Here is a 25347-nt window from a genome sequence, read left to right on the forward strand (position 1 = left end):
TCAAGGACAGGTCATATTGTCTCACTCACACACTCACAGCGTAAGCCGTAAGTAGTCTAGAAAAAACAAAACAGATCCAAGCGCTGCGCTAGAAATTCAAAGGGGAATAAATTGCCATTGGGTTGCCAAATTGCAGAAGAAAGGATCCGATATTGTCTCCCACTGGAAAACACTCAAGGTATAGTAATGTGGAGTATCATCTACAGCAGTGATTTTCAACCTTTTTCAAATCAGTGGTTGACTAGTACTAGTACCCCATCTCAGATGGGGTACTAGTACACCACGGATATTTCTGGGTACTAAGAAAATCTCTGATATTGGTTAATCATTCATTTTATTCCACGTTCATGTTGCTGGTCTCATGGAAGTTACTATGAAGTCGCACCTTCATCGCTCTGGTTAAGAGCGTCTGCTAAATGCCTAAAATGTAATCTGTAATCATGTGAACAGTTCATTGTGGCATCCAGTTAAATTTTCTTCATATCTTAACTTTGTAATGGTCATTAATGTGAATCTTGCACGGCCTACATGCATTCAAAATCAATCACCAGCGAGGCTATATTCTACTTCCCTCACTTATGTACAATGACGCAACCACACTGCCACAAAATAGGGGTTGTGAGTAATGTATATACTACACTAGTTTCATGAAACGTGTACCCAGTGAGAAGAAATTGCAAAATATCATCTGAACTTCAAATGACCAAACTACATACAGTATGACCACTTTAATCAATTTCTTCTTTATAGAAAAAAACCATAAGCTATCAGAATAGACAAAAAAACATAACATACATATAATATACATACATTAACACATGTTACAGACTGTCATTCGATGCCATTTCACAAGATGTTTCATTGTCCCATCTCAGTCAAGTAATGACGAAATCATGGAGTCCGTGCAGCAACACTGCAAAATAACCCCTATCTAAAACAAAACATGCGTCTTTATTATCTGTGACATTACAGGTGTCCTGCTGATCAAGATTCTGTGATGACAAAGAGGTGAAAATAATGAATATTTTAGTGTCACCGCATTCTACTGAAAGTTTCCTTACAATCATGGGGCCACAGAGAGGAGGCACTTGGTGTTGCGGTCAAGGAAGGATCCTTGCGAATGTCCACGGTCCCAGCATTGATGTAAGGCCTGGCGATCAAGTTTATTGAGACCCTGGGAGCAGAGTCGGAGGTCCCTGACCTGTTCTGACAAATCACCCAGGCTTGCACTGTTCCAGGGACCAGATATTTGGCACCCTAGATGGGAACAGGTATAGGAAGGAACAGGCAAAGAAATCATACCGCGTACAAAACATTTTTGTAGTTTACTTCTACATCTACATGAAAGGGCCAGATCCCTGAACTATGGTCTAAAGCTGCAACTATCGATTATTTTCTTAGCAATTATTCTAATTGATAACCAAGAAAGAAGTTTCCTTTCCTCCCATCAACGAATCGAAATTACCTTCGCAGCCTTAGTGGACTGCACAGCCTATTTATGCCATTTTATGTGTATTCAATTGAACTTTATGTGTAGATATCAAAGTATCCAAGCCTAGAAAGCTATCACTAATAAGGGACAATAATGGACTGTCCTTCCTCCTTGCATGTGCAGATGAAGTTACGAGAAACTGAAAAGTTACGCTTTTACAGAAGCCCTTACCTAGAACAATGAACTCAGGATATCAATGGTGTTAGCCACATGAACACAAGTGTCCCCCAGCGCCCCCCATCCCCCATGTGTTTAATAATACACTGTCCCTCCTTGCATGTGCAGCTGAAGTTACGAGAAACTGAAAAGTATTTTTTTTCCAGAAGCCCTTGAAAACAGGATGTCAATGCTGTTAACTACATGAACGCTAGCGTCCCTATGACTACTACTTTTGATAACCATACACACACCATATGCACTCCTGGAACCTTCACCAGCACAAAAGAAACCCACCAAATCTTCAAATTGTTTCTTTTACAAAATCAATTAAAACAGTTTATTGTTTATTGATTACATTGATTAGTTTACTGTTTCAGCCACACTATGGTCTGGTAGAGGCACAATGTAACAAAGTAAGAAAGTACCTTGAAGGTTTAGATGGGTCAAGGGTCGGCGTGCTTCACTAAGAGCCATTAAAATGCTGTTGAGACCTGCTGACGTCACAGATGGATTTCCTGACAGGTTCAAAGACACAAGAGACGTACAGACAGGAAGACACCTGGAGGGACAGACAAGAGCGTTGGAAGCACAGACAGCAGGATAATAAAAATGTTGTTAACAGTAGAAAATAAAAGGCTCTGTTGGGTCTGTGTCAATTTTAGTCTATCTTCCTGGTACAATGGAACAATTAATCAGAACTCTTGCATGACTGCTAAGGTGCAATTATTTTACTGAAACTAATTTGGAGACTTATGGCCGGGCTACACTAGTACACTGGGGACGGAATTGGTGCAGAATTGAAACGGAGCGGAGTCCGGGGGTTCTGCAACAGTACGCTGCCATTATAATCAATCACCAATTTCACCAATTTCTTTGGTCCGTGGGGGTTACGCAGCAGTAAATAGTAGAGTAAATACAGAACTCCCTGCGGGATGAACGAATTGTCGGTGCAGCTAGCAGCTGCTTCTGTTCCACTCCACCCGCGGTACGGTGCCGTTCCGTCCCCAGTGTAGGCCGGCCATGAGGATTACAGTACTGTACCTACTGTACATACAGACCTATAGACAAACGCACCTGGCCAGTGTGGCGACACTGGTGTCAGTCAGACCATTTCCTGCCAAGCTCAAGTGGGTCAGCATGCATTCTTCCTGCAAGTGAAACAATGACTGGTTAGCACTTGCGTACAGTATACGTATCTGGATCATGAATATCCACTGCATGCAGAATGAGAAATAATCAGATTCGCTTTTAAAGGAATGAGTTCCGCTGTCAGTGACTCAACTTACAGTTGCAGAAACATACAGCAGAAATAAAACACAGAAGTATAGCCTGTACAGTGTAACATTGTATGATTTATGCATATCATGTAAACCCATTTCCATTACTAGTTAACACTTTGATGCAATTAATCTTGCTTATACCAAGCCATGATCATAGAGTGTTCCAATGCAGTGTACAACTCATTGTGGATATATGCATGTGTGTAAAATATGTGTCACTCTGTACACACAGAAGACTTTCCTGAGGTGTTCCAGTGTGTCTCTGTATACCTGGGAGAACATTTTAGTGAGGTGTTCCAGTGCAGGGTGATCACCAGGCCCAGATCGAACAGCAGACAGGTCCAGATGCGTGAGACAAAAGAGGGGCAGTGTTTTCAGCACCAGCTCAAAGCCCGTGGAGCCCAGGGCATTATGGGATAGACACACCTGTTTCAAGTGGCCTGTGCCTGTCAGAGGAAAGATTGTTATTTCTATCGCAGTGTGCATGTGTTTATGTTTCTGCCAATTAGGGTGAAAATCAATTGTTTACAATATTGGGTACTTTGAGTCATTATATAATGTCTTTGATAACCTAGCACATGTGTTTAGCCTATTCATTGGCAATGTAAAGGATGTTTCATTCAAGCTTGAAATGATTAGTAGTAGAATACAAGTACAATAAAAGAGAATGTGCAGCAAAGTGTCAAAATAAATCCTATGTGGGCTTTTCAATGGCCTCGCCCCTCGCTAAGCATCACCTGCCAAGGCGCGGGCGAGTAGTAGACGATGCTGCTGCAGGAATCGAGCTGTCAGGCCACAGGCCTGGAGGGACAGCTTAGCCAGCAGGGGGCAGTAGTTCAGCAGACAGGACAGACATTCAGACACACCATCGCCAAGTGGGTTCATGCCAAGGTCCAGTTCCTCCAAATACTGGGCATTATAGGAAAAAACATCAGGGGAAAATAAGTAATTAAATGAGCAACACAGAGATGCTGAGAAATTATGATACTGCCAGCTCGAATTAAAATTCATAACAATGATATATAATATCGTACTTTACAGAACAATTCTTACAAGCTGCTTTTCAAAATAAGTAAAATTGTTTCATGAAATGGATGCCACCTGTACATGTTTGTCTCTAAATGTTGCAGCCCAACTAGCCAAAAGGGCCTACTCGTGAATACATGCCCACCCGTTTGTGCAATACTCCCAAGTCATTTAGTTGTTGACACGTCTCAAGCTCGTCCCAATTTTCTCACACGCCACCACAAATATTGGCGTAGAGGTACAAACATGGTGCAAAGCTCAGCCGAGGCTCAGTGAAGCCGATGGGGCGAACATGTTACATTGTTGTAACTGATGTCACAAGCCATCATAGGCCGGTCTCTCGCTCTCTCACACACACACTCACACACACACACACACACACACACACACACACACACACACACACACACACACACACACACACACACACACACACACACACACACACACACACACACACACACACACACACACACACACACACACACACACACACACACACACACACACACACACACACACACACACACACACACACACACACACACACACACACACAACACACACACACACACACACACACAGTTTATTTGAATAAGGCAATGAATTTATGGTAAGTGTTTTAAATCTGGTATTGCCAGTAGGTCAGGAGGACTGACCGACTTTTCACACATTTCTTACGAAAAACAATTAAATTAAACTGAAAGCAGAAAAGGAGCTACCGACACCTAAGCTCACCACAATGTGTGTGTCACATCTCAGCAGTAAACAAGGACGGGAAGTGACCGTTGGTGCATTGGTGTAATTAGTCACTAAAAGATCACAGCTCGTTGTACCTCGTTGGTACCACAGCATGTTAAACTATTCATTCATTTTCCAGTTTGCACCACTCAGGCCTGTTATAGTTTCTCATGACTGTTTGGCTGTGCGCTCAATGCACATTGCAGTAGAGTTCAGCTCCCGCTGAATGACACAAATACGTGCAATCTACCTCTTCATTTATCCAACATGCTGTGAGTGTGAGGTATGTGGATTCTGGATTGTTTGATTTCGCAGAGCCATTTTGCCTGTTTGTAAGAAATCATACTCATGTGAAGTGAGGGGCGCTCTTATCATCATACATCATCACATTCCGGCCAATCACTTTTGGTGTCCTCACTTTCTGTCCTAATTCTTTATCCTCACATTCCGGTGCTCAGCCAATCAAATCATCGCTATGGGGTACACACAAACACACAAAGCTAGGCATAGGAGGGGCTAGCGAGGTGCTCTTATCATCATACATCACAGCCAATCAGCTGAGCACATTCCGGCCTCACACACAAACACACAAAGCTGTGCATAGGAGGGGCTGGCGCCTAGCGGCTAGCGCCCCTGAAAAATATGGATTTCAGGATACACATGGAAACTAAATGGCTCTAATGCAGAGTTTAGACGTCATGTGGCCAGCCTGCGACGTCAGTCGTCTCAAACAGTATCTGTGACGTACTGTATGCCTCCAAATTGGTCAATGTTTCAATCCGATTAGAGCCCCATTGACTTAAATACAAGAGTATAAAACGTATGTTAACATTGGTGGAGGTACTTCCTTGGCCAACTGGCAGCACATACAAGCAATGTGGTGCTCATCAGAACAATGTGGTGCTCATCAGAACAATGTGGTGCTCATCAGAACAATGTGGTGCTCATCAGAACAATGTGGTGCTCATCAGAACAATGTGGTGCTCATCAGAACAATGTGGTGCTCATCAGAACAGCAATGTGGTGCTCATCAGAACAATGTGGTGCTCATCAGAACAATGTGGTGCTCATCAGAACAGCAATGTGGTGCTCATCAGAACAATGTGGTGCTCATCAGAACAGCAATGTGGTGCTCATCAGAACAGCAATGTGGTGCTCATCAGAACAATGTGGTGCTCATCAGAACAGCAATGTGGTGCTCATCAGAACAATGTGGTGCTCATCAGAACAATGTGGTGCTCATCAGAACAATGTGGTGCTCATCAGAACAATGTGGTGCTCATCAGAACAGCAGTTTGTGAATTTAGTTCCAGACACACACACCCTCACCCTCTAAACACCGCTAGCCTCCTGCAGAGCCACGCTGTGAAAAGGTGACATTGTTGTGCAAGCGTCACTTCAGCTTGACCATTCCAGAGCAACAGCACTGCTTGCTCAGAACTACTACAGTACCGGCTGACCAGGGCCACAATTATTACAGTAGGTTCTAAGAACCTGACCGGGGAAACACAGCTGTAGTGTATGGAAATATATCCTGTGAAATGTGTGTCATGGCACCAAGTTCCTGTATTCGAAAACCACCATAAGTGGTAATGAGAAACCACACTCATTTAGTCCATACCACCATAGGGAATAAATAAATGTGTCAAAAAGCTAAATACTTAAGCATCTGGAAAATCAATGAAAGTTTGTTAGACATGGTACACTATGCATATTGACTGTGTGGATATTCAATAACTAATCTATCTGTAGAACTCCTCATTGTGCAGCTTTGTCATCAACTGCCTCATCTCACGCCAACATTCAATGAAGGAGGAGGCCAATGAAGCAAAATAAATAAGAAAAACTCATCCAGCCACGAGTGACCGTACCGGAAACGGAGGGCAGGTACGCCCTTTTAAGACATCCACTGCTTTCTGCAGCCCCTCTCCCGTGATGTGATTGGAAGAAACGTCTAGTAGGCGGAGTCGAGGCATGGTGACCACAGTGTCGGCCAGTTCAGAGAGGAGGTCGTCGCTGAGCCGGTTGCCAGACAGACGCAGCTCGGTGAGGCTGTCCTGCAGTTTGAGGGCCCGTAGCAGAGGGCTGAGGGACGCTGTGGGAAGGCCCAGGCCACACACAGACACAGAGGGGCTTCCGTCCTGCACCTCGCACAGACGCGACACCCGCTTGTTCTCATCTGCCGGAATGAACAGACACATCATGGGTCATAAAAGAGTCCATATTTCTCATCACAAGAGAATTTTGGGGTTAGAAATACAATTAGGCAAAGATTCAGGTAGGAGTTAGGATTAGGCATTTAGAAGTTAGGTTTAGGAGGTTTAGTATACTTAGTTGCTTAATTGCTGTTGTCGTGCACCTAACAAAAGCAGATCTACAAGCTCACAACATGTCACACTGCATTGCATAGTGTGCATTGCATAGTGAGCTTGTAGATACGCAATTTCACATCTAGTTTCAACGCCATGCTAAAATGTTTATGTACTCAAACGAATAGTAATACAAACGTGTGTGTGTGTGTGTGTGTGTGTATTCCTCACCTACTGCCAGGCTGTGACAGGCCTTCTTGTAGCGCTCAGGAAGAGGAGGAAGAACCCAAGAGCACACTTCAGCCAGGACCTGAACATTAGAGAATTAAAAAAAAGAAAGTATGATTAAAAGGAATCTTATTTTTATGAATTACCGCCATCACCCGTTCACACTCCTTTTAAACCATAGGAAAACATTATTGTATTGATTTGTAACATTAGCCAGTGACAGATAAGTTGATGTTACAGAGTGAGTGAGCCTTGGTATTTGATTGATCATCTTAATGTTGTCCATATGTCCAACAGTGCCAGGTTAGCTATCAAGTTATTTGGTGCCATTGTACTGTGCCTTTTGTAAACAGGTGATTAACACGCATGACTTTCTCCTGTCAAAACCTTATTGGACTCACCTCTTCATTGGTGTGCAGGACAGCCAACAGAAGGTCAAACCTTATTGGACTCACCTCTTCATTGGTGTGCAGGACCATAGACATATATACGTAGACGCCCTTTCCGGCTCTGAGGCGCGTGTCACCATTGAAGGCACAATATTCCTTGCAAAGCATTAGCGGAAGCTAATTACGCAAGAATGCGTAACATAAGTCCCGGAAAAGACGCGCTGTGATTGGCCAGTAGTCACTTGAGTGACAGCGAGAGACATGGAGGAGTCGCATGAGTGACGTCACTTGGGCAGGCCTTTATCAAATGCCTTCAGCACTTCTAAATAAGAAAGCTGCGGAGAACTGTTGCTTTGTGTTCACTCTTTAATGTTTTCTGTTAGTAATCTAATCCCCCCTGGCTCTGATCTTGTATTGTTAATAACTTTGTTGTTTGTGTTTGTTTGTTTGTCTTGTTTTGTATTGTAATGTATATTGTCATGACTGTTATAAAGATTTGTTAAAAAAAAAAAAGCCTTCAGCACTGCACTTCCGCCTTCATTGGGATACACGTCGCTCCAATGAACTGCAACGGCCAGTGAGGCATCTATTTCTTATAATATCTATGTGCAGGACAGCCAACAGAAGGTCAAACCTTATTGGACTCACCTCTTCATTGGTGTGCAGGACAGCCAACAGAAGGTCAAACCTTATTGGACTCACCTCTTCATTGGTGTGCAGGACAGCCAACAGAAGGTCAAACCTTATTGGACTCACCTCTTCATTGGTGTGCAGGACAGCCAACAGAAGGTCAAACCTTATTGGACTCACCTCTTCATTGGTGTGCAGGACAGCCAACAGAAGGTCCTGAGGGGAGAGAAGAGCACCTTCTTTCTGCAGGGAGAGGCGAGGCTGGAGGCCACACTTCTGGTAGAACCTCTGGGCTGCCTGCTCACACAGCCACGCCACAGTGCAAGAGTCTGCCTCACTGGAAAACAATGGAATAGGATAACATACACACTCCTACGCTCCTCGTATCTTGATATTAAAACCAGTCCTATCAAATTCAAACATTTGTGTCTTTAGTTCAATACTGTCTTTGTGGTAAAAGTAGAATGCAGCAAAAAGATTGATTTCACAGGTGTGTTTCTGAGAACCAACTAACTGCAAGTCATGGAGACAGAATTATACCAACCTTTGTGGAACAGGAATAAGAAACACATCTTCTTGAACCCTGACCCTCATTCTGATAGGAGGAGGCATTGATGTGGCCATTGGAGTAACCAATGTTGGAGCTGGAACCTACCGCACACGCACGCGCACACGCACACGCGCACACGCACACGCACACGCACACGCACACACTTTTCAACTGGCCTTGTTTTGTGCAAGTAAAAGCATGTAACATACATTACATGCGGTCACACATCACACAGTGCTGGAGAAAACTGCACCAGTTAAAATCTCATATTTCACCACATTCATCATCACGGTCTGATGTAATCAAGAATGAGGTACAGACTCTTGACAAATGACATTCCAGTAATGAAGCCCATGATATTGGTGCTGCAGCTACAGCCAGCCGCTTGTTCAAGCTGTAATCTGTAATTTATTTAAATCAATAAATTGATATTTTCACCAATCTATATTCTGTATACTCTGCAGTGGTCTCCCTACTCTTCCAATGACAAATGCAGAATCCTGAAGCTGCAATATCTCCAATTCAGTACAATATCTATATCTGTAATCTCTCCATGCTAGGCTGAGCGTTAGAAATGTGGTCTAGGCAGCGGGGAAAGGAACTGGTCGGAATAACGTGTTCCTTCCACGCGCTACGTTCGGCCGGGGAAACTCTCCCCTGGCAGGTGAAAAGAAGCAGCTTGGACTCCTCATGCATAGAAGGAAGCATGAGGTAAGTCTGCTGCCCCCCCAGGTTGGCAGAGGAAGTGTAGCACCCAGGATTACATTAGATAATTGACACTGGGTGAAAAAATGGTCTGCAAAATCGTGGGATAAAAAACGTAAGTAAAAAAAAAAAAAAGAAAGAAATGTGGTCTCTCAATGCAGACTCTGCATCAATGGATAATGATAAAAGATATTAGATCTTGCAGCCTCCACTCCAAGCTTTTAGGTACAAGGTTTTAGGTACAAAGCACTGATAATGTATGGTCTGTGGTGTCTTATGTCTTATTATAGTTTCTTGTGAATAATAAAAAAAGGATCAAGTAAATATATTATCATCCTTGTGGGCTATGTATGAACCCCCTCTTTGGATTTACAATTACACATCTCTAATATAACATAACATAATAACCATTGATTATTAATCAATGATTAATTATTAGAGTTGGGTTGTTCAGATGCAAAGATAATTTTAAAAGAAAGTGGGTTGTTTCAACAGTAGGTTAAGCTTTTCATTGTTACCAAATTTGTATTCCTGCTCTCAATATGAAAAACAATAGAGCACTGAAGTCTGACGTCACTTTCAGTAGAGGGCGTCAGTCCCCAGGTTCATGTATTTTTTTATTTGCATTGTAATCTCCATAGGGGGATTTTAGGTCACTTCATATAAGAACTGTGTTTGAAAAATAAACCGACCACCCCAGCCTTTCTGTCAGGGGAGTGGCTGTGCGTCGTTAATGATTTCCATTCATATTTGATACAGCCAGTTTCTGGAGAAAATGGAATTAATGTGGCCGCAAAAGCCTTGAAACTACATATGAAGGCAATGTCGCTGCTAATATACGTCATGCCCAGCTGTCAACACATTGCGTTCCTGAGATTCCTCGTTGACGTAAGCTCAGCTGGTGGTGACTCGACTCGTACTAACCACGAAACATTAAATATCAACGTAATTAACATTCAGTTTCTGTTGTGCGACGGGCAGATGCAGCCACCCGCCTACCCGGAAATGTAGTCTCTGTGTTGTTTGGCTCGTTTCTAACGCTTATTTTGTTACTCTTTGGGTATATTTGTACATTTCCACCTTCAGTCAATGCTTCATATCCATATGAGTGAAAAGGCCGGGGTGATCGGTTTATTTTTCTACTGAAAGTGACGTCAGGACTTCGGTGCTCTATAGGCTGCTCACTAAATAATGAGTCTGCGGTGACAATGCAACTGTCACAAATGTATTTGAACTACTAAATCATTGGAGATGTAAGCCTTAAAGAAATGGATACACTGAGGCAAATGTAACTGACAGGGAAGTGGAGGAGGGAAGTGCACTTAAACACATTTGCCTTTTCAATTCATGAAGATTAAATCTTTCAGAGCTTCTCACCTGCATAGTGTGTATTTGGGGTGGTGGGGAGGGCGTGTAAGGTGGAAAGTCATCGTCATCAGGTATGGTCGGGCTATGTGATCTGGTGACCTCTCGTCTCCCCAACCGGACCATTCCAGACAACTGAGTCATCTTGACTTGGCGATTGTTTTTAAGAGAGAGACCCCTGCTGGAGGACGATGGAACTGCAGAAACAGCAGGATTGATGGATTGAAAATTGTATTAACAGTTGGTAGAATGAGTACAGTTCAATGAAAGTACAGGTCAAGACAATACAAAATCTGCTAAGAGGATTAAACCAGAAAAAGCACTAAAACTAAAATGAATCAGGGACCTCCATTTTCAAAAATAGAGGGGTAGGTCCTATAACATTTTTTAGTTTTTGAAGGAGTCTAGGGATTCACATTTCTTAACGACTATTGGTAGGGCATTCTACATTTTAGTGGCATAGGAGCGTAATGAGTTCAACCCCTTGTTTGAGCCGAATCTGGGTTGAACGTGATTTGTGGAACTCCCTCTGGTGTTGAATCTCGTTCTTTTGAATCTTTGGTTCACCTTTTTTATTACATTGGTAGCCAAATTATCACAGGAAAGGTTTGCCTCCAGGATAGAACCTAGGTAGGAAATGTCGTCCTTTCTTGTGATAATATTGTCATCCAAGTTACACATAAAATAAGCAATATATAATTTTGTGAGGAAAAACTGTAAATTAGGAGTGCAACAATAGTACACTCCTCTACTTATTAATTAAGTACTATAGACGAATAACAGTTTAAGTCAAATTTAATCAAAGTATTAAACAAATCGATTTAATCAATAATATTTAAAAGGTTATTGATAATTTAATAAAATAATTGATTAATAATTTTATATTGGGCATGTCATTATAGGCAAAATGATATACTCTATGTGTGCGAAATGAAGTCACTGAGAAGATCAAACAAGGAAACAAAACATCAAACATCATGGGTGGAGGGATACTGACAACATATTCTATATATATATATATATATATATATATATATATTTTTTTTTTTAAACCTTTCCTCAGACGCCTTTGTACTGACTAAACAGCTCCACAGATGTAGGTGTGTGTGCTTGGCGGTTATTCTGAGTGAACGCTCACCTCTGCTTGCTACTGCTGAGTTTGCACTTGCAGTGCGTCTGCTTGGGGCTCTGGCTGCAAGAGTCATGGAAGTGCCCCCCTCTGCCCTCATCCCATTCTGCTCCGAGCCGACCCTCCTCCTCTTCTTTGGCTGAGCGTTCCCCACATCATCCTCCAGCCAGTCGTCTACCAAATACTCCTCCTCTGGTATCAGGGCAGATATGCCACTGGATGAAACTGCAGGGGTGCTGCTGAACATTGGCTGCAATAGACTCTGAGAGTGGAGAGTCTTGGCACTGCCGAGCCTTCGGATGGCACTGTGGTATTCCTCCCTATTCAAGACCGAGGCCTCGGGAGCCTCCCTGATACTTTCTCTGCTCGTGCTGTGTTTCGAGGCGGTTTCCTGGGAAGGAGGCGCTTCCTTTTGACTCGGCGCTGCCGGGAAACGTTGCCTTGGCCGAACAGGACGGAGAGGACTGTCTGCACAATCACTGTCCTCTGAGGAGCTGCTGTCATTCTGAGGAGACAACTGGAAATTTTGAAAATAAATAATGATCTGAATGTGTCGGACTAAAGAAAGCTTGCAAGTCTGATAACTGCCAGACATCTTTACAGAGCATCTGATGATTGATGACAGATTGACGTTCTCTCTGGGTCCGAATCGTTAGTGCCTTCTGATTTCATATTTGATTATTGAAAAATGTAATGTGTCATCTTTTCATGTTACCACATTTATTGTTAAATGGATGGCTTTTTAATTGATTTGTTTGTGGCGAGTATGTGATCACAGGCGAAAAACATTAGTCAGTACAGTAGCCCAGGGGTTCTCAACCCGTGGGTCGCGACCCCTCGGGGGGTCGCCAAATTATTTTAGGGGGTCCCCAAATTATTAAAAAAAAAGATTTTTTTTTTTGTTTTTCACGATTTTTCTAAAATAGCAGACCTACAAGCTCGTAGCGCGCCACTCAGTGGCGCGCTATGAGCTTGTAGATCTGCTATTTTTCAATAGCTAAATTATAACAATGCTTAAAACACCAAAAGGGGTTCCCGCCCAAAATGGTTTAAGGTTATTGTAGCAGTCAATTTATATTGGGGGTCGGGAGGGGGCGGGGCGGGGGTCCCGAGACATTGCCAAAGCATTTCCGGGGGTCCCCGGCCAAAAACGTTGAGAATCCCTGCAGTAGCCTATCAGCCACACCTGTGTAACTGAACTGCTTACCCCATAAAGAACTGCAGCCCCTGTCCCTCTGACTCTAGGGCGCTGTTCTGAGACATTATACTGCCTCGGTGTGGGGCTGGGCGGTACTGCGCTCTCTTCTGACAGCCGGGTCCATTCACGGTTTACGGAACGACCCTCACTGGGTAGCAGAGGCTCTGAATTCTCAGCGTCGAACAGCTGGCTATCCTGCAGGGCATCAAATGGCTTGGCTGAAGCTGGAGCAGCAGCTACTGTAACTGTAGTAGACAGATTAACACAAAATGTGTTTATATTATGTGACACAGACATGAAAGTGCAATTCTCTGTATTCCCTGTGAAGTATTACAAAATTACAAAGTATGTGTGGATAGTTGGTGGACAGCCAAATGCTGTTACATTCTTTTCTTTTTGTGGGGCTTTTTCTGAGACTTTATTTGCTAGGTATAAAGTTTAGACTTTAGAGAGAGTGAGTGTAGTGAAGAAAGCCTCAAAAGTCTTGAAGACAACGGAAACCAAAACCGAATGTAGAATTTAAAGGACTGTATATTTAAGTAGCTGGTTCGGGAGACAAACAGTCACATTTTAAGCCAAATGTCTGGTGAATGGTGATGGTTACTGGGTAGCCTTGTGGTTTGGGCAAGATGAGATGAAATGTCTTGAGTGGGATCTTCTGTTGGAGGTACGAATTGAGGGCGTAAATCTCAACCGTGGTGTGTGTGGAATTGATGGGACGGAGTAGAGTTTGTCGATAAACCTGGATCCGTTATCCTAACTGGCCATGTGACATCACACTGTCGTTCTGCCAAATTAGGTGCTTTCATGCTGGGCGTTGTTTCCTTCGTAACAGTGAAATTGACATGTTCCAGCCGGCCGGGAATCAAACCAGGGACTCACTATCATGCATTAGAGCACATGTTGAAAGTGCCCTAATCATTTAGCTAGTTTGCAAGTGCTATGTGGTACACATAGCACTGTGTGGCCCACACATGCTAATGCTAGTTGACCTACTTTCTAAGGAAAATATTACTTTGCATATTTCAGCACATTTTGGCTTTGAGCCATGTGAAATGGAGCAGAGCCAGGATGAATTTGGATGATGCAAAGTGCTGCATTTGTGAGGAATAAATATCCACTACACGAGGAAATAGTCAAGGATTCCCTGCTTTAAAGGATTCCCTGCAGTTAGAAATTACACATTTGAATGGGTTTGTGTTGTCATGCAACTTGGTTATGTTAGTGTGATCTAAATCTAACAGTAATGATATGATCATCTCTCAATGCAACTAGCAATGCTGTTCTGAGAAATCATGGGGTACAACTGATAGAAGTTTAGAGATAACAGGTAAGGCACTGGCGAAAATAGGGCCCCTAGGCTCCAATGTAGCCCGACAACATGTTGCAGGTTCGAGTCCCGATGCCGACAGACTTTGCGTCACTCCCCATTTCCTGTCTACCTATGGTAGACTCAATAAAGGCATAAAAGGCCCAAAAATAAATCTTTACAAAAGAAAAGCTGGTTTCCTGTCATATTGGTTTATGAGACAATGACACAGAAGCCTCACCGCCCCCTGCCAGCGCCTTCCTCAGCAGTCTCTCTGTAGCTGAGCACTCCTGTCTGGTCTCCTGGTCCAGTTCTCTGCTGTACGTTTTCTTCCAATGATGAAGAGAGTGTAAGGGAGTCTCACCCTGAGAGGAGGGAAAGGAAGAACAAAATAAATAGCTTATAGGGGTGCAACCAATCAATTGAATCTATTACACAAAAAAGTAGCAGATCCACAAGCTTTGGGCTTGTAGAAGTGGTTCATCAGACTAACCTATAAAGATAAGTCTGAATTAGCAGAAATGATGTGCGCCGATTCATTGAAATACACCTTTTCCTTCCAAAAAACTCAAATCAAAATGCAATTGATAAAACCATCGCTAAAAATGTATCGATAGCTGCAGCCCTAGTAGGCCATTCTTTTTTTCTTTTCTTTTTAGAGTAGGCAATTATTTTGACTCCTTTATCCACGCCAATTTAGTCATTACTCATTATTATGGCAATTCATTCCTCCCACTGCCAGTGAGGAGCCCTTACTGGGAGGACCCGTCCTAGAGCCTTTCCCGGCTGGCTTCCCTCCCCCGAACACGTGGTGTGGTGGGCAGGTACTTTACCCCTGAGCCACCCGAGCGCCTCTCTACTAGTAGCCCATTCTCTCTGTACAAAAACACACACCTTAGAGTTGCATACGGTGACAGACGCCCCACATTCCACCAGCAGTCTGGCCACCTGGAAATGTCCACAAGCGAGCGCGTCATGGAGAGGAGTCACCCCCTCACATTGGCGACCTCCAGGGTCATTGATATTAGCACCACGTGCTACCAGGAGCTCCACAATCTCTGATGGAGAAAGAGAGACAGAGAAAGACATAAACATGACAGGCGTTGGTCTCACAAATCTCACTACATTGCAGTTTTATCTTTAAAACAAGAAATAACTAGAAAAAGTGCCCTTCTGGGCACAGGTCTCCACCAGGAGGATAGGACTGTGTGAGATGTTTGGCAAAATGTTTAGTAGTAATATAAACATGTTTGCCTTGTATGGCAATTGGATGATTTGAGGCATTTTGTTCCAATCAACCTGTTTTGCAAAAATCAACCTGTTGGTGGCGCTATAACAGGCCAATGTGAAAAGGGTGGGATATATTCCTCAGCCTAGTAAGAAAATGTGTGAAAGATTTCACGTAAATTGCATGCTGTGTTCATGATTTGAGGCTTTTGTTCAAAACGGGGCAATCTTGCAAACTGTGAAAGCCAATTATAGCCAATTAGGGTGGAATATGAAATATGGGACAGATCCGACTTGAGCACATGACCATAGAGATACTGTGTAACGATTTGTGAGATTTTTGGACAGAATCTGGAGGAGTAATATCCAAAAATGTGTTTTACAAAAGTCGGCCTCCTGGTGGCGCTATAAAAGGCAGATGCGGAAAATGCAGGTCAAAGGTTTGTCCTTGGCCTCTAGGGAGTGTGCATGCAACGTTTCACGCAGATCGGTGCAGTTTTAGGTAACAAATGTGAAAAGCTCCTCATGGTGGCGCTATAACAGGCCGTTCTGGAAAATGCGGGGCAGAGGTTCATCGTTGGCATCTAGGGAGTGTGTGTGCAAAGTTTGGCATCGACCGGGTTAACGGTGCCGGAGATTAGTTGGTAACGGACGGACGGAAGGACACACGGACGGACACACACACACACGGACGGAGTGCAAAACATACTCTCTCACCATGCCTTCGGCCTGGTGGAGACAATCACATAGTGATATTTGTCAGGTGAAAGATGCGCTGTCTCTGTTGTGTTCTTGTCTCCGTTGTGTTCTCCCCCCCCCATATTAGTATGATTATTATTTTAGTAACGTGTATGTTTGTGTGTCACAAAGCTTGCTTGCTATGGTGCGGAAATCAGCCCTTTCGTGGTGCGTGTGGCATAGCTTAGGAGGCAGGCAATCATACTACACTCCCATTGGCTTAGGCAGCGTGTGGCAGCCAATCAGGCTAGGCCGTCAGTATGACTAAGTGATGATGATGTCGTCTACATTTCATGAGTGATCATTAGTCAGGTTTCACCTGACAAAAATCAAGTTGAATTGCATACCATGGTGGCCATGGTTGCAGGCCTCATGCAGTGGAGTCCAACCACAGTAGTCCCTGGGGTTGACTGGGTGACCCTGGCATAAGTTAGAAGACGGAAAAGAGGCAACATTAACCACGTTCAGCCATCATAACTGAGGGTGGGAAACGTGGCCGCCACCACCAATTATCACTTAAATGTACAATTATGACTTAAGTTTACAATTATGACTTAAACGGTAATTGTAACCACTTTGAATCTGATGTTCCTATTGTAGGCATGTCATTAAGCTCTAAAATAGTTGACCATGAAAGCTTTAAAATGTTACATTATGAAGCTCCTATTGCTCGGTCACCTGTTCCACCAGATACTGGGCTTGTTTCAGGTTGCCATCGATACAAGCTCTATGGAGAGATGTCTCTCCTTTGTCATTCCTCTTGTTCCACTGGGGGGCAGTCAGAAGTAAGAGGGAGAAAAGGAGGGAAAAAAGGGGGGTGGGGGGAGATTTGAGCCAGTGATTCACAACCTTTTTAATTTCCAGTTTGATATGCATTTGGCCACACACACCATTTGATAAAATGTCTTATCACTGGGACCCCAATCTAACCTAATCCTGAGTGTTTTACAGAGATATTTACAGACCCGAAACGGTCCATTTGGTACCTACCTATCAATTCAATAATGTATCTAAGGAACCCCTGGAACCCTCTCCAGGACCCCTGGGGGTCCCCGGACCAAACGATGAGAAAAAGACTTATAAAATTGTGCCAGCAAACAACCTGACTCATCTCTAGAATAAAGATACCAAGTGACATCACAACTTATGGGAAGTATGTAGTCTTTAGTTTGTGGCCTTGACATTGAGGCTTAATTCATACTTCGTCCCACATCACCCACCATATGCCATTTCTTTCAAGGGAAAGACTTGCGTGACTGTAAATCCTACGTTGGCCAATGTTTGAGTTCTTTATTTTGCTGTTAATTTTCCCTCATGAGTCAGAAGTACATTCGGTATGCTATGTTTACCAGTCACTGATGAATCATGACTAGACTCTTACCCTGCCTGCCGTCCTCCTTCCGGATACCATCTTGTCATAGCCCTCCAAATCGTCATCTAGGAACCAAAGGAACAACTACGTAAGCCAAGTGTGACGACTTAAACACAGAAGCAATGAGTGGAATGGAATACAATAATTTACCTTAACACAACTTAAGACATGACAGAAAGACAGAGGGCTATGGTTCATTCACCTGCTTTAGACACGCACAATTAACCACATTAAAACAGGTATCCTTATTTTGGGTACATTATTTTATTTCTTTTTTAAATAGCAAAAATACCAAGACCAAATTGTATTACAGAAAGAAAAGGTATCCTGTATAGGGCTCAAGTGCTTTCAACAAGTCTAACATGGCAGTCTCACCTGAATCTGACAGCTGGATGTCACTATCCACCAACGGTTCACTGTTGTCCATCTCTTCCTCTTCATTCTCCTCCCCCTCACTCCCATCTGCCCTCCAACCCTCTGAGGCACACAGCTCCTGCAGCCTGGCCTCGGTGTCATCAGCCTGGACCGAGCCAGCGCGTCTCTGAGTGGCCAGCCACAGCCTCAGCACACGCTTCTGTAGTTGGTGGCACGTTGAGAGATAGGGGTAATGATTAGGGGTGTAACAGTTAATTGACCTAAACAAAGTAATCGATTATAAAATTAGAATCAATTTGAATACAAATTTACTTTGAGGGAAGTTTTTTTGCCTGTTAAAAAAAGTATATTCACGAAAATAGCAGATCCACATGCTCAGATTGCTAGCAACGCATCACGATGCAACGCGTTTGTGACCTACTGAGCTTGTAGATTGACTATTTCCGCTATCTTTTTTAGTTTAAAATAAATAGAATTATAAAGTGGTTAATCATACTAATTGCTTTAGACAAAACAATCTATTATAATTATTTTGATGTTGATTAAAATAAATTAGAAAAAAAGATGTAAAGAACATGGTTCCCAATTATCTGATTAATAAATGGAAAAGTAATCGATGGAATAATCACTAAGAAAATAATCGATAGATTAGTAAGGCTAAAGGAAGTCAAGTCTTCTGGTTATCGTAAACCCTCACCTGTAGTGTGGGCTGACCAGCTCTTTGGGCAAAGGATAGAGCAGTACTATAGCTGCTGTCTAGATCCTCCAAGATATGGCTACTCTCCTCCTGGGATGCTGCAATGTTCAGCCATGTGCTACACTCCTGATAAAGACACAAGAAAGAAAGAAAAGTTACATATCATTGAGTATGGAGAGTGAAGAATGAAAAGTGTAGCAAACCAAAATAATTCACTATACAAAAGAAGCATTTCAGACCTTGCGCAGCCACATAATACAGATATTGAACACATAGCTCATTGGGGTGCCCTGTTGTCCCTCTCCCAACATCCCTTCATCCCCACACTCATCCATCCTGACATCCTCCCTCACCCCTTTATCCGTTCTTAGCCCCTTCATCGCCTTATCCCTTCATTCCTCCCTCAGCCCTTCATCCTCTATCCCCTCTTCCCTCATCTCCCCTCCATCCCCGCTTTTCATTTCACTCAATTGCACCATCCAATTCATATTCAATAACCACAACTCAAATCTATGTATTGTTTGAAGGTGTGGCGTTTACTAGTGAAAAGGAGAATCCAAAGAAGCGGTATAACTCTTCATACTGCCTAATCCAGATATTGAACCCATACTGTACCTCAGTGGGGCTTCCCTGTCGTAAGGCCAGCTCCTGCCTGTAATGATGTATAGCCTTGTCATGCTGTCTCAGGTCTGTGTAGGTAGCAGCAAGGGACACATGGATGACGGCCAGCTCTCTGGTTGGCTTTCTAAGTGCCTCAGCGCTGGACAGCTGTGCAGCAAAATTCCTTCATATTATTTATCGTGACAGAGAATGGGTACTTAGTTGTGATTTTATACCGTTCTGTCATTTATTAAACTGGATTGTAGTTTAGTAGTGTCTGGGGAAAATATTTACTGAGGGTTAAGTCAAGAAGTCCTAAACTAAAAACAAATATTATTGGATTTAGTGTCGGAATAAATTGTAGTTAGTATCAGTTTGATAAGCATTTCTCTCACCTGAGCTCTGTATGCATCCAGGGCTATACTGTAGCAGCCCACCTTACAAGAAAGATCTCCCAGCTGCTCTGCCAGCCCCACAGCCTCATGGGAACTCCGTCCCAGATCCTCCCCCAACACTTCTTCTAACTGGCAGCCACGGTCCGCTGGGGAATTATTGCAGTGCGATAACAGAGTCCTTACTGAACAAATGAATGTGCGCCCAGCAACATTTCATAAACAGTTCATCAAATAAACCTATATCCAATATGTCTCTCTCACCATATTTAAAAAACTTCTTCACTGACTGTCTGTCCACAGCCTGCTGGGAGCCTAGCCGGAGGGCCTTCTTCAGTGAACATCTTGCTGCTACAAAATCACCCAGGGACAACTGGACCTACAGACACACACATATTGTGGGAACAAAACACAACTATTTCAACCACTCTTGATATTTTAAGCAAAACCCCTACAGTACACACTACACAGTAGGATATTTATTTGGCAAGTTAATTATTAAATATATGTGATATTCCTAGCCTAGGTTTTTCTTACCTTGCCAATGCAGTGGAAGCACTCGCTCTCACTGAACTTATCTTTAATCTTCCTTGCACACTCCTTGGCCTGTTCCAGACTGCGCACAGCATTAGAATGCTTCCCGTTGCGGAAAGAGATGATACCCAGGTTGAAGTTGGCACGGTAAAGATCCTCCAGTAACTTGTCCCTTCTATACATTTAAAAAAAAAGAAGGAAAAAGACAGTCATTGCATGGGGGGGGGGGGGGGGGGATGCTTTTGAAATGTTTCATTTTGTACCAAGGAAAAAGTGTCCAGGAGTTTTTTGTGTTGTGTGATTAAATGTAGGTCACATAATTTCATGTATCTATAGGCGTAAGTTCACAAAGTGTTGCATTGCAAAGTGTGGGAACTTAATGTATGAATGATTTGCGCACTGACATTTGTAACAGCTATATTTGCTTTTTTATGTTTTGAAATGTTTCACCGTTACAACTTTCAGCCAGGCTGAAAGTGGTTATGCATGCTCTTACTCTGCGATGAAGACACTACGTTTGATGAATTCACTGCAGCGTTGGGGTTGCCCCAGATGATCATAGACCAAACCAAGATTGAGGAACAGACGTGCCTTCATCTCACTCAGTTCCCGGATTGGCACAGTTCCTATAAGAGATTAGGTATGGGTATAGTGAATAACTAACATATTGACTAGTAGTAAGCCTAGTGATGATTACAGAAGCACACACAAGAATGTAAAAAGAAAAAGGAGCAATACAATAATGGTTTAAAATGTCATTGAATGTATTAAAGCTACACTCTTTTAAGTTTTATGTTCATTGTCTCTCCCTCCCGACTTATTAGAGGAAATTGCAATGTCTGAACTACAAAAACTACATTGCTTCAAATAACTTAATCAAATTAACGAGTAGGTGTCCAACCCGACACAAGGGTAAAAATGTCTCAATGGAAGAGAGACTTAGCAACTGCAGATGTACTAGTTATATTGTATTAACATAATTATTCTACCATATAGATTGCTTAACATGTTTTATTCCTTAAAATAAGTCCTGCATTGTAGCTTGAACATGCCACTTCGCAGGACTCCTTCTGGACAAACGATTACACACAAACACACCTTCCAGTCGCTCATCCACAATCCTCTGGCTCTTTGTGAATGCATCCTCTGCCTGCTCTAAACTGCTCCTTGATTGGTCTGACTCAAAGCGAAAGAGGAAGGTTCGACCAATGGTGGCCAAAGCTCTCTGCTCCTCAGCGTGATCCCTGACCGAGCGAGCCAGGTCCAGGTGACATCTCTGGTGCTGGAGACACATGGAATCAACACAGACATGAACATTCTAAGCATTCTTATATCATATGAAGTGTTCTCTGCAGAATATAGAAGGCATACTGCAGGTCTGCTTGGGACATTCTACAGCAAATGTAATATTACATGTACACATGTAATAACTTGACAATACGGTTTGACAGCTACAGTATATTTCCAAAATGTATATAATTAATAGTTTGAACGTGGTAACAGGTCAAATATATTGGGAAAAATAAATTCTCCCAAGCTCACCTTCAAAGCAGCTTCAATGTTTCCCATTTCAGCAAAGCATTCTCCTATTTTGCGATGGGCAACAGCTCTTCCAATCACATCGATTAGCACCTCTGAGAGAGCCAACTCCTGCTGGTGTTCCTCAATGGCAGCCTCATAATCCCCTGGGACAGGAGTCAGACAGTTGCACAGGATCATTAATTCATAGTTACAGTTTGCTAACCTCACATCACCAGGCTTTCCGTGGAAATTACTACAATTATTACATAGTCACAATTATTTGAGATCATCGCAATTATTTGAGATCGCAATTATTTGAGATAATCGCAATTATTGCATCTTTGCATTTGTATTGCTGAACATCCCAAAGTAGTAGTAGCAATGGTGACTCAGGGGTAGAGTGGCCGGATGGGAACCGCAAGGTTGCCAGATCGAACCCGGGCTCCCGAGTTAGTGTCGAAGTGTCCTTGAGCAAGACACTGAACCCCTAATTGCTCCCGATGTGCAGGTTGGTGCCATGCATGGTTTCCGCATCATCATCGGTGTATGAATGTGTGGGTGAATGGGTGAATGTAATGCACAATCTGTGTAAAGCGTCTTGGATAAAGGCGCTATAAAAATGCACCATTTACTATTAGTACCATTAATGAATGATTTTTACTTTTATTATATATAACGCTTTTTTGTGATTGATTGCACAATCAATGTCTGATGACATCTCTCCCCCTCTGCCACTGATATTGGCTCATGTGGCACACCCGTTATGCGATGCATTCACAGCCAATCACAGTTCACAGCGCAGAACACCTTCCAGCCAATACAATTGATGATTCCGTCCTAAATTTTGAGGACACGATTACTAACATTATTAGTTAGATAGATGAAGCCTAAAAACCAAATACAATGAAATCGTTCGAAATTATTTGTGTGGCAATTAGTCGTGAACTAAAATGTGTAATCGTGAAAGCCCTATACAGATATTGTTTCCATATTCACTGATTCTCTCTAGACTGGACAAACTGGTAAAGGCTAGTTTTTAATTGTAAAAGTAGGTCCGCAATGAGTTTCTTCGGCAGATTTCCAATGCTTTTAGAATTCTTACCATAGGGTTTTATGCTGCAAATTAGGTTTAAGGTCAACATAAAACTAAGAGTTTATTACACATGTTAATACCAGCTCCGTGGCCTTGTGGTTTAGAGTGCAGCTTTACACAGATAAGTTGTAGCCTACTGTAAAGCTTGGTGATGCTATGTTACCAAACATTAACTCACTGTATAATAAGTTGGAATTGTTTAGGGTTGACGTCTTGACGACAAAGTACAGCAACTTTCAATGGGCCACACTACAAGATTAGCTACCATGTATGTATGGGGCGACTGTGGCTCAGGAGGTAGAGCAGGTCGTCCAATGATCCATGGGTCGGCGGTTCGAATCCCAGCTCCTCCTGTCTACATGTCGAAGTGTCCTTGGGCAAGACACTGAACCCCAAATTGCTCCCGATGTGCTGGTTGGTACCTTGCATGGCTTCCGCCGCAATCGGTGTATGAATGTGTGTGAATGGGTGTGTGAATGGGTGAATGTAATGCACAATCTATGTAAAGCGCCTTGGATAAAGGTGCTAAATAAATGCACCATTTACCATTTTTACCATTTACCTAAATACTAACTTAATGTCAACGAAGTCCATGATCACAACACCAGAGGGAGTTCCACAAACCGAGTTCAACCCAGATTCGGCTCAAACAAGGGGTTCAATTAATTTTGCTCCTATGCCACTAAAATGTGAAATGCCCTACCAACAGCCGTTAAGATATGTGAATCCCTAAACTCCTTCAAAACCGCTCTCAAAGAGCACTTATGGGCGGCTGCCACCCACCCCATTTTTCCATATTGCACACGCTTTCCCTGTTCTTTTTTTTTTTTACTGTGTATATGATTATTAATTTTTTTGCATTGAAGTGTATATTTGTATGTCTTTAAATATTCTGATGAGTTGAAAATGGAGGACCCTGATGTAAACAAGTCTTAGTGCTTTTTCTGGTTTTATCCTCGTAGCAGATTTTGTATAGTCTATTGACCTGTAATTTCGTTGAAATGTACCCAGTCTACAAACTTTCTTTTTTCTTTATTGCTTTTATGGCTTGACCGTCTTATCACTGCTTGCAGCTATATTATTATTATTATTATAAAAACTGACTGGCTGTCCATTTTTAGAATTACCATTTCTGGACAGAAGCTCCCCCAGTTGATTGCAGATACTGGCCTCTTCTTTCAGGTTGTTATTGCTCTGGGCTTTGATCTTGGCTTTCTGCAACTCTGTTCATAAAACAGAAGCAACGATTTTGTAATCGACAACTTGGAACAAACAATGGATACAACCGATCATCAAAGATCGTCAAAGTAATAGTTTTGCTTTTACACTTACGCTTCATCTCCCGTGAAGTGCCCATGTTATCTCAACGTTATCTCACAAGTATGACACCGGGATCGGGCCTGGGCTGACTACAGCTGGCTATGCTAAAGTTTGCTAGAAGACAACTAAAATGTCCACATTTCCACTACCAGTTTACCAATTACCAACCACATTTGAACCTTAGATCTGAACGTATCCCAAATCCGTCGATAACATTTGTATATACGCGATCGTAGTCAAAATGTGCAATGCACATAAAATGTCACTATTTTGAGTCTATCTATTACGTTATGTTGTTATATTGTCTAAGATCTTCCGTAAACTTTGCAATGCCCCGCCAGGAAAGCTTAGGCCAATGAAAGCTATGATGCCTCGATCCATCATGCTCTCCATTGGCTGTTAGTGTCCTACGGAAGAATTGAATTGAATTGTCATGCTGAAAGCGCCATCTTTGTAAGGGATATTTTCCCATGTATTTGTCCGAAAATGATTACACCACCAGAGGTCGCACTTTGTCATAATAAAACAGTGGAAACGATTGACTTGTTCTTTTTAACCCCAAGCATCATATCAGGACTTCAAAGTTGAAGTTTCAAATAACTTATAAGCAATTCTACAATTGCAAAACAGTGAATGTTTCAGTCATACAATTCAATAGTTCATCCATATTTGTGTAACAACACTAAAGCTCCAACTATCTGAGGCAAGATGCCCTTTCTTTTCTTCTTAAATGAAATAATACATTTTTACATCTCTAGCTCAATCAATGTATTTTAATTTTTCCTGAGACACACACAGATGAGCAAGAGTATCACAATTAAGTAGACTGGGTCAGATGTCCTCTTTCAATAAACCCTAACTGACTGCATAGGTCAATAATATAGCCTATAGGCTACTTAATTGGTAACATATAACACACACACCATGGGCAGAGCTAGCTAGTATAGAGTAATAGACAGTAGCTTCAA

At 42.6% G+C, this 25347-nt stretch overlaps 1 protein-coding gene across 4 annotated transcripts; it reads right to left on the reverse strand.

Annotated features, from left to right (window-relative positions):
• Positions 1-713: 713 nt before the first annotated feature.
• On the reverse strand, positions 714-24745 carry tonsl (tonsoku-like, DNA repair protein). 4 transcript variants are annotated; one of them, XM_079527626.1, is made up of 29 exons: positions 24392-24745; positions 24187-24282; positions 21988-22130; positions 21544-21727; positions 20942-21071; positions 20449-20620; positions 20176-20290; positions 19915-20060; positions 19535-19687; positions 18920-19045; positions 18223-18421; positions 17857-17912; positions 17154-17243; positions 16823-16895; positions 15405-15568; positions 14752-14875; positions 13211-13446; positions 12013-12508; positions 10887-11071; positions 8799-8905; positions 8435-8591; positions 7239-7317; positions 6570-6877; positions 3669-3840; positions 3202-3377; positions 2726-2799; positions 2077-2210; positions 1062-1257; positions 714-931 (listed from the first exon to the last, which is right to left on the reverse strand). In XM_079527626.1, the coding sequence occupies exons 1-28, from the start codon at positions 24414-24416 to the stop codon at positions 1064-1066; spliced, it is 4314 nt and encodes a 1437-aa protein (XP_079383752.1). In that variant the 5' UTR covers positions 24417-24745; the 3' UTR covers positions 714-931; positions 1062-1063. The 4 variants fall into 4 exon arrangements, with proteins under 4 accessions (XP_079383752.1, XP_079383751.1, XP_079383749.1 ...); XM_079527625.1 differs by having other exon boundaries at positions 714-927; positions 12013-12520; XM_079527623.1 differs by having other exon boundaries at positions 12013-12520.
• Positions 24746-25347: the final 602 nt, after the last annotated feature.

This window comes from Electrona antarctica (assembly GCF_951216825.1).
Source record: "Electrona antarctica genome assembly, chromosome: 18".
In the NCBI taxonomy this organism is placed as follows: domain Eukaryota; kingdom Metazoa; phylum Chordata; class Actinopteri; order Myctophiformes; family Myctophidae; genus Electrona; species Electrona antarctica.

What these genes read in the sequence shown, in the direction of transcription:
- tonsl (XM_079527625.1), bottom strand. Translation starts at nt 24,416, where the DNA reads ATGGGCACTTCACGGGAGATGAAGC. An exon ending in ACATTGAAGCTGCTTTGAAG is followed by an intron (nt 21,728 to 21,987) that starts GTGAGCTTGGGA and finishes ATGTGTCTCCAG; the next exon opens with CACCAGAGATGTCACCTGGA. An exon ending in CTGCAACCATGGCCACCATG is followed by an intron (nt 15,569 to 16,822) that starts GTATGCAATTCA and finishes TTTCTCCATCAG; the next exon opens with AGATTGTGGAGCTCCTGGTA.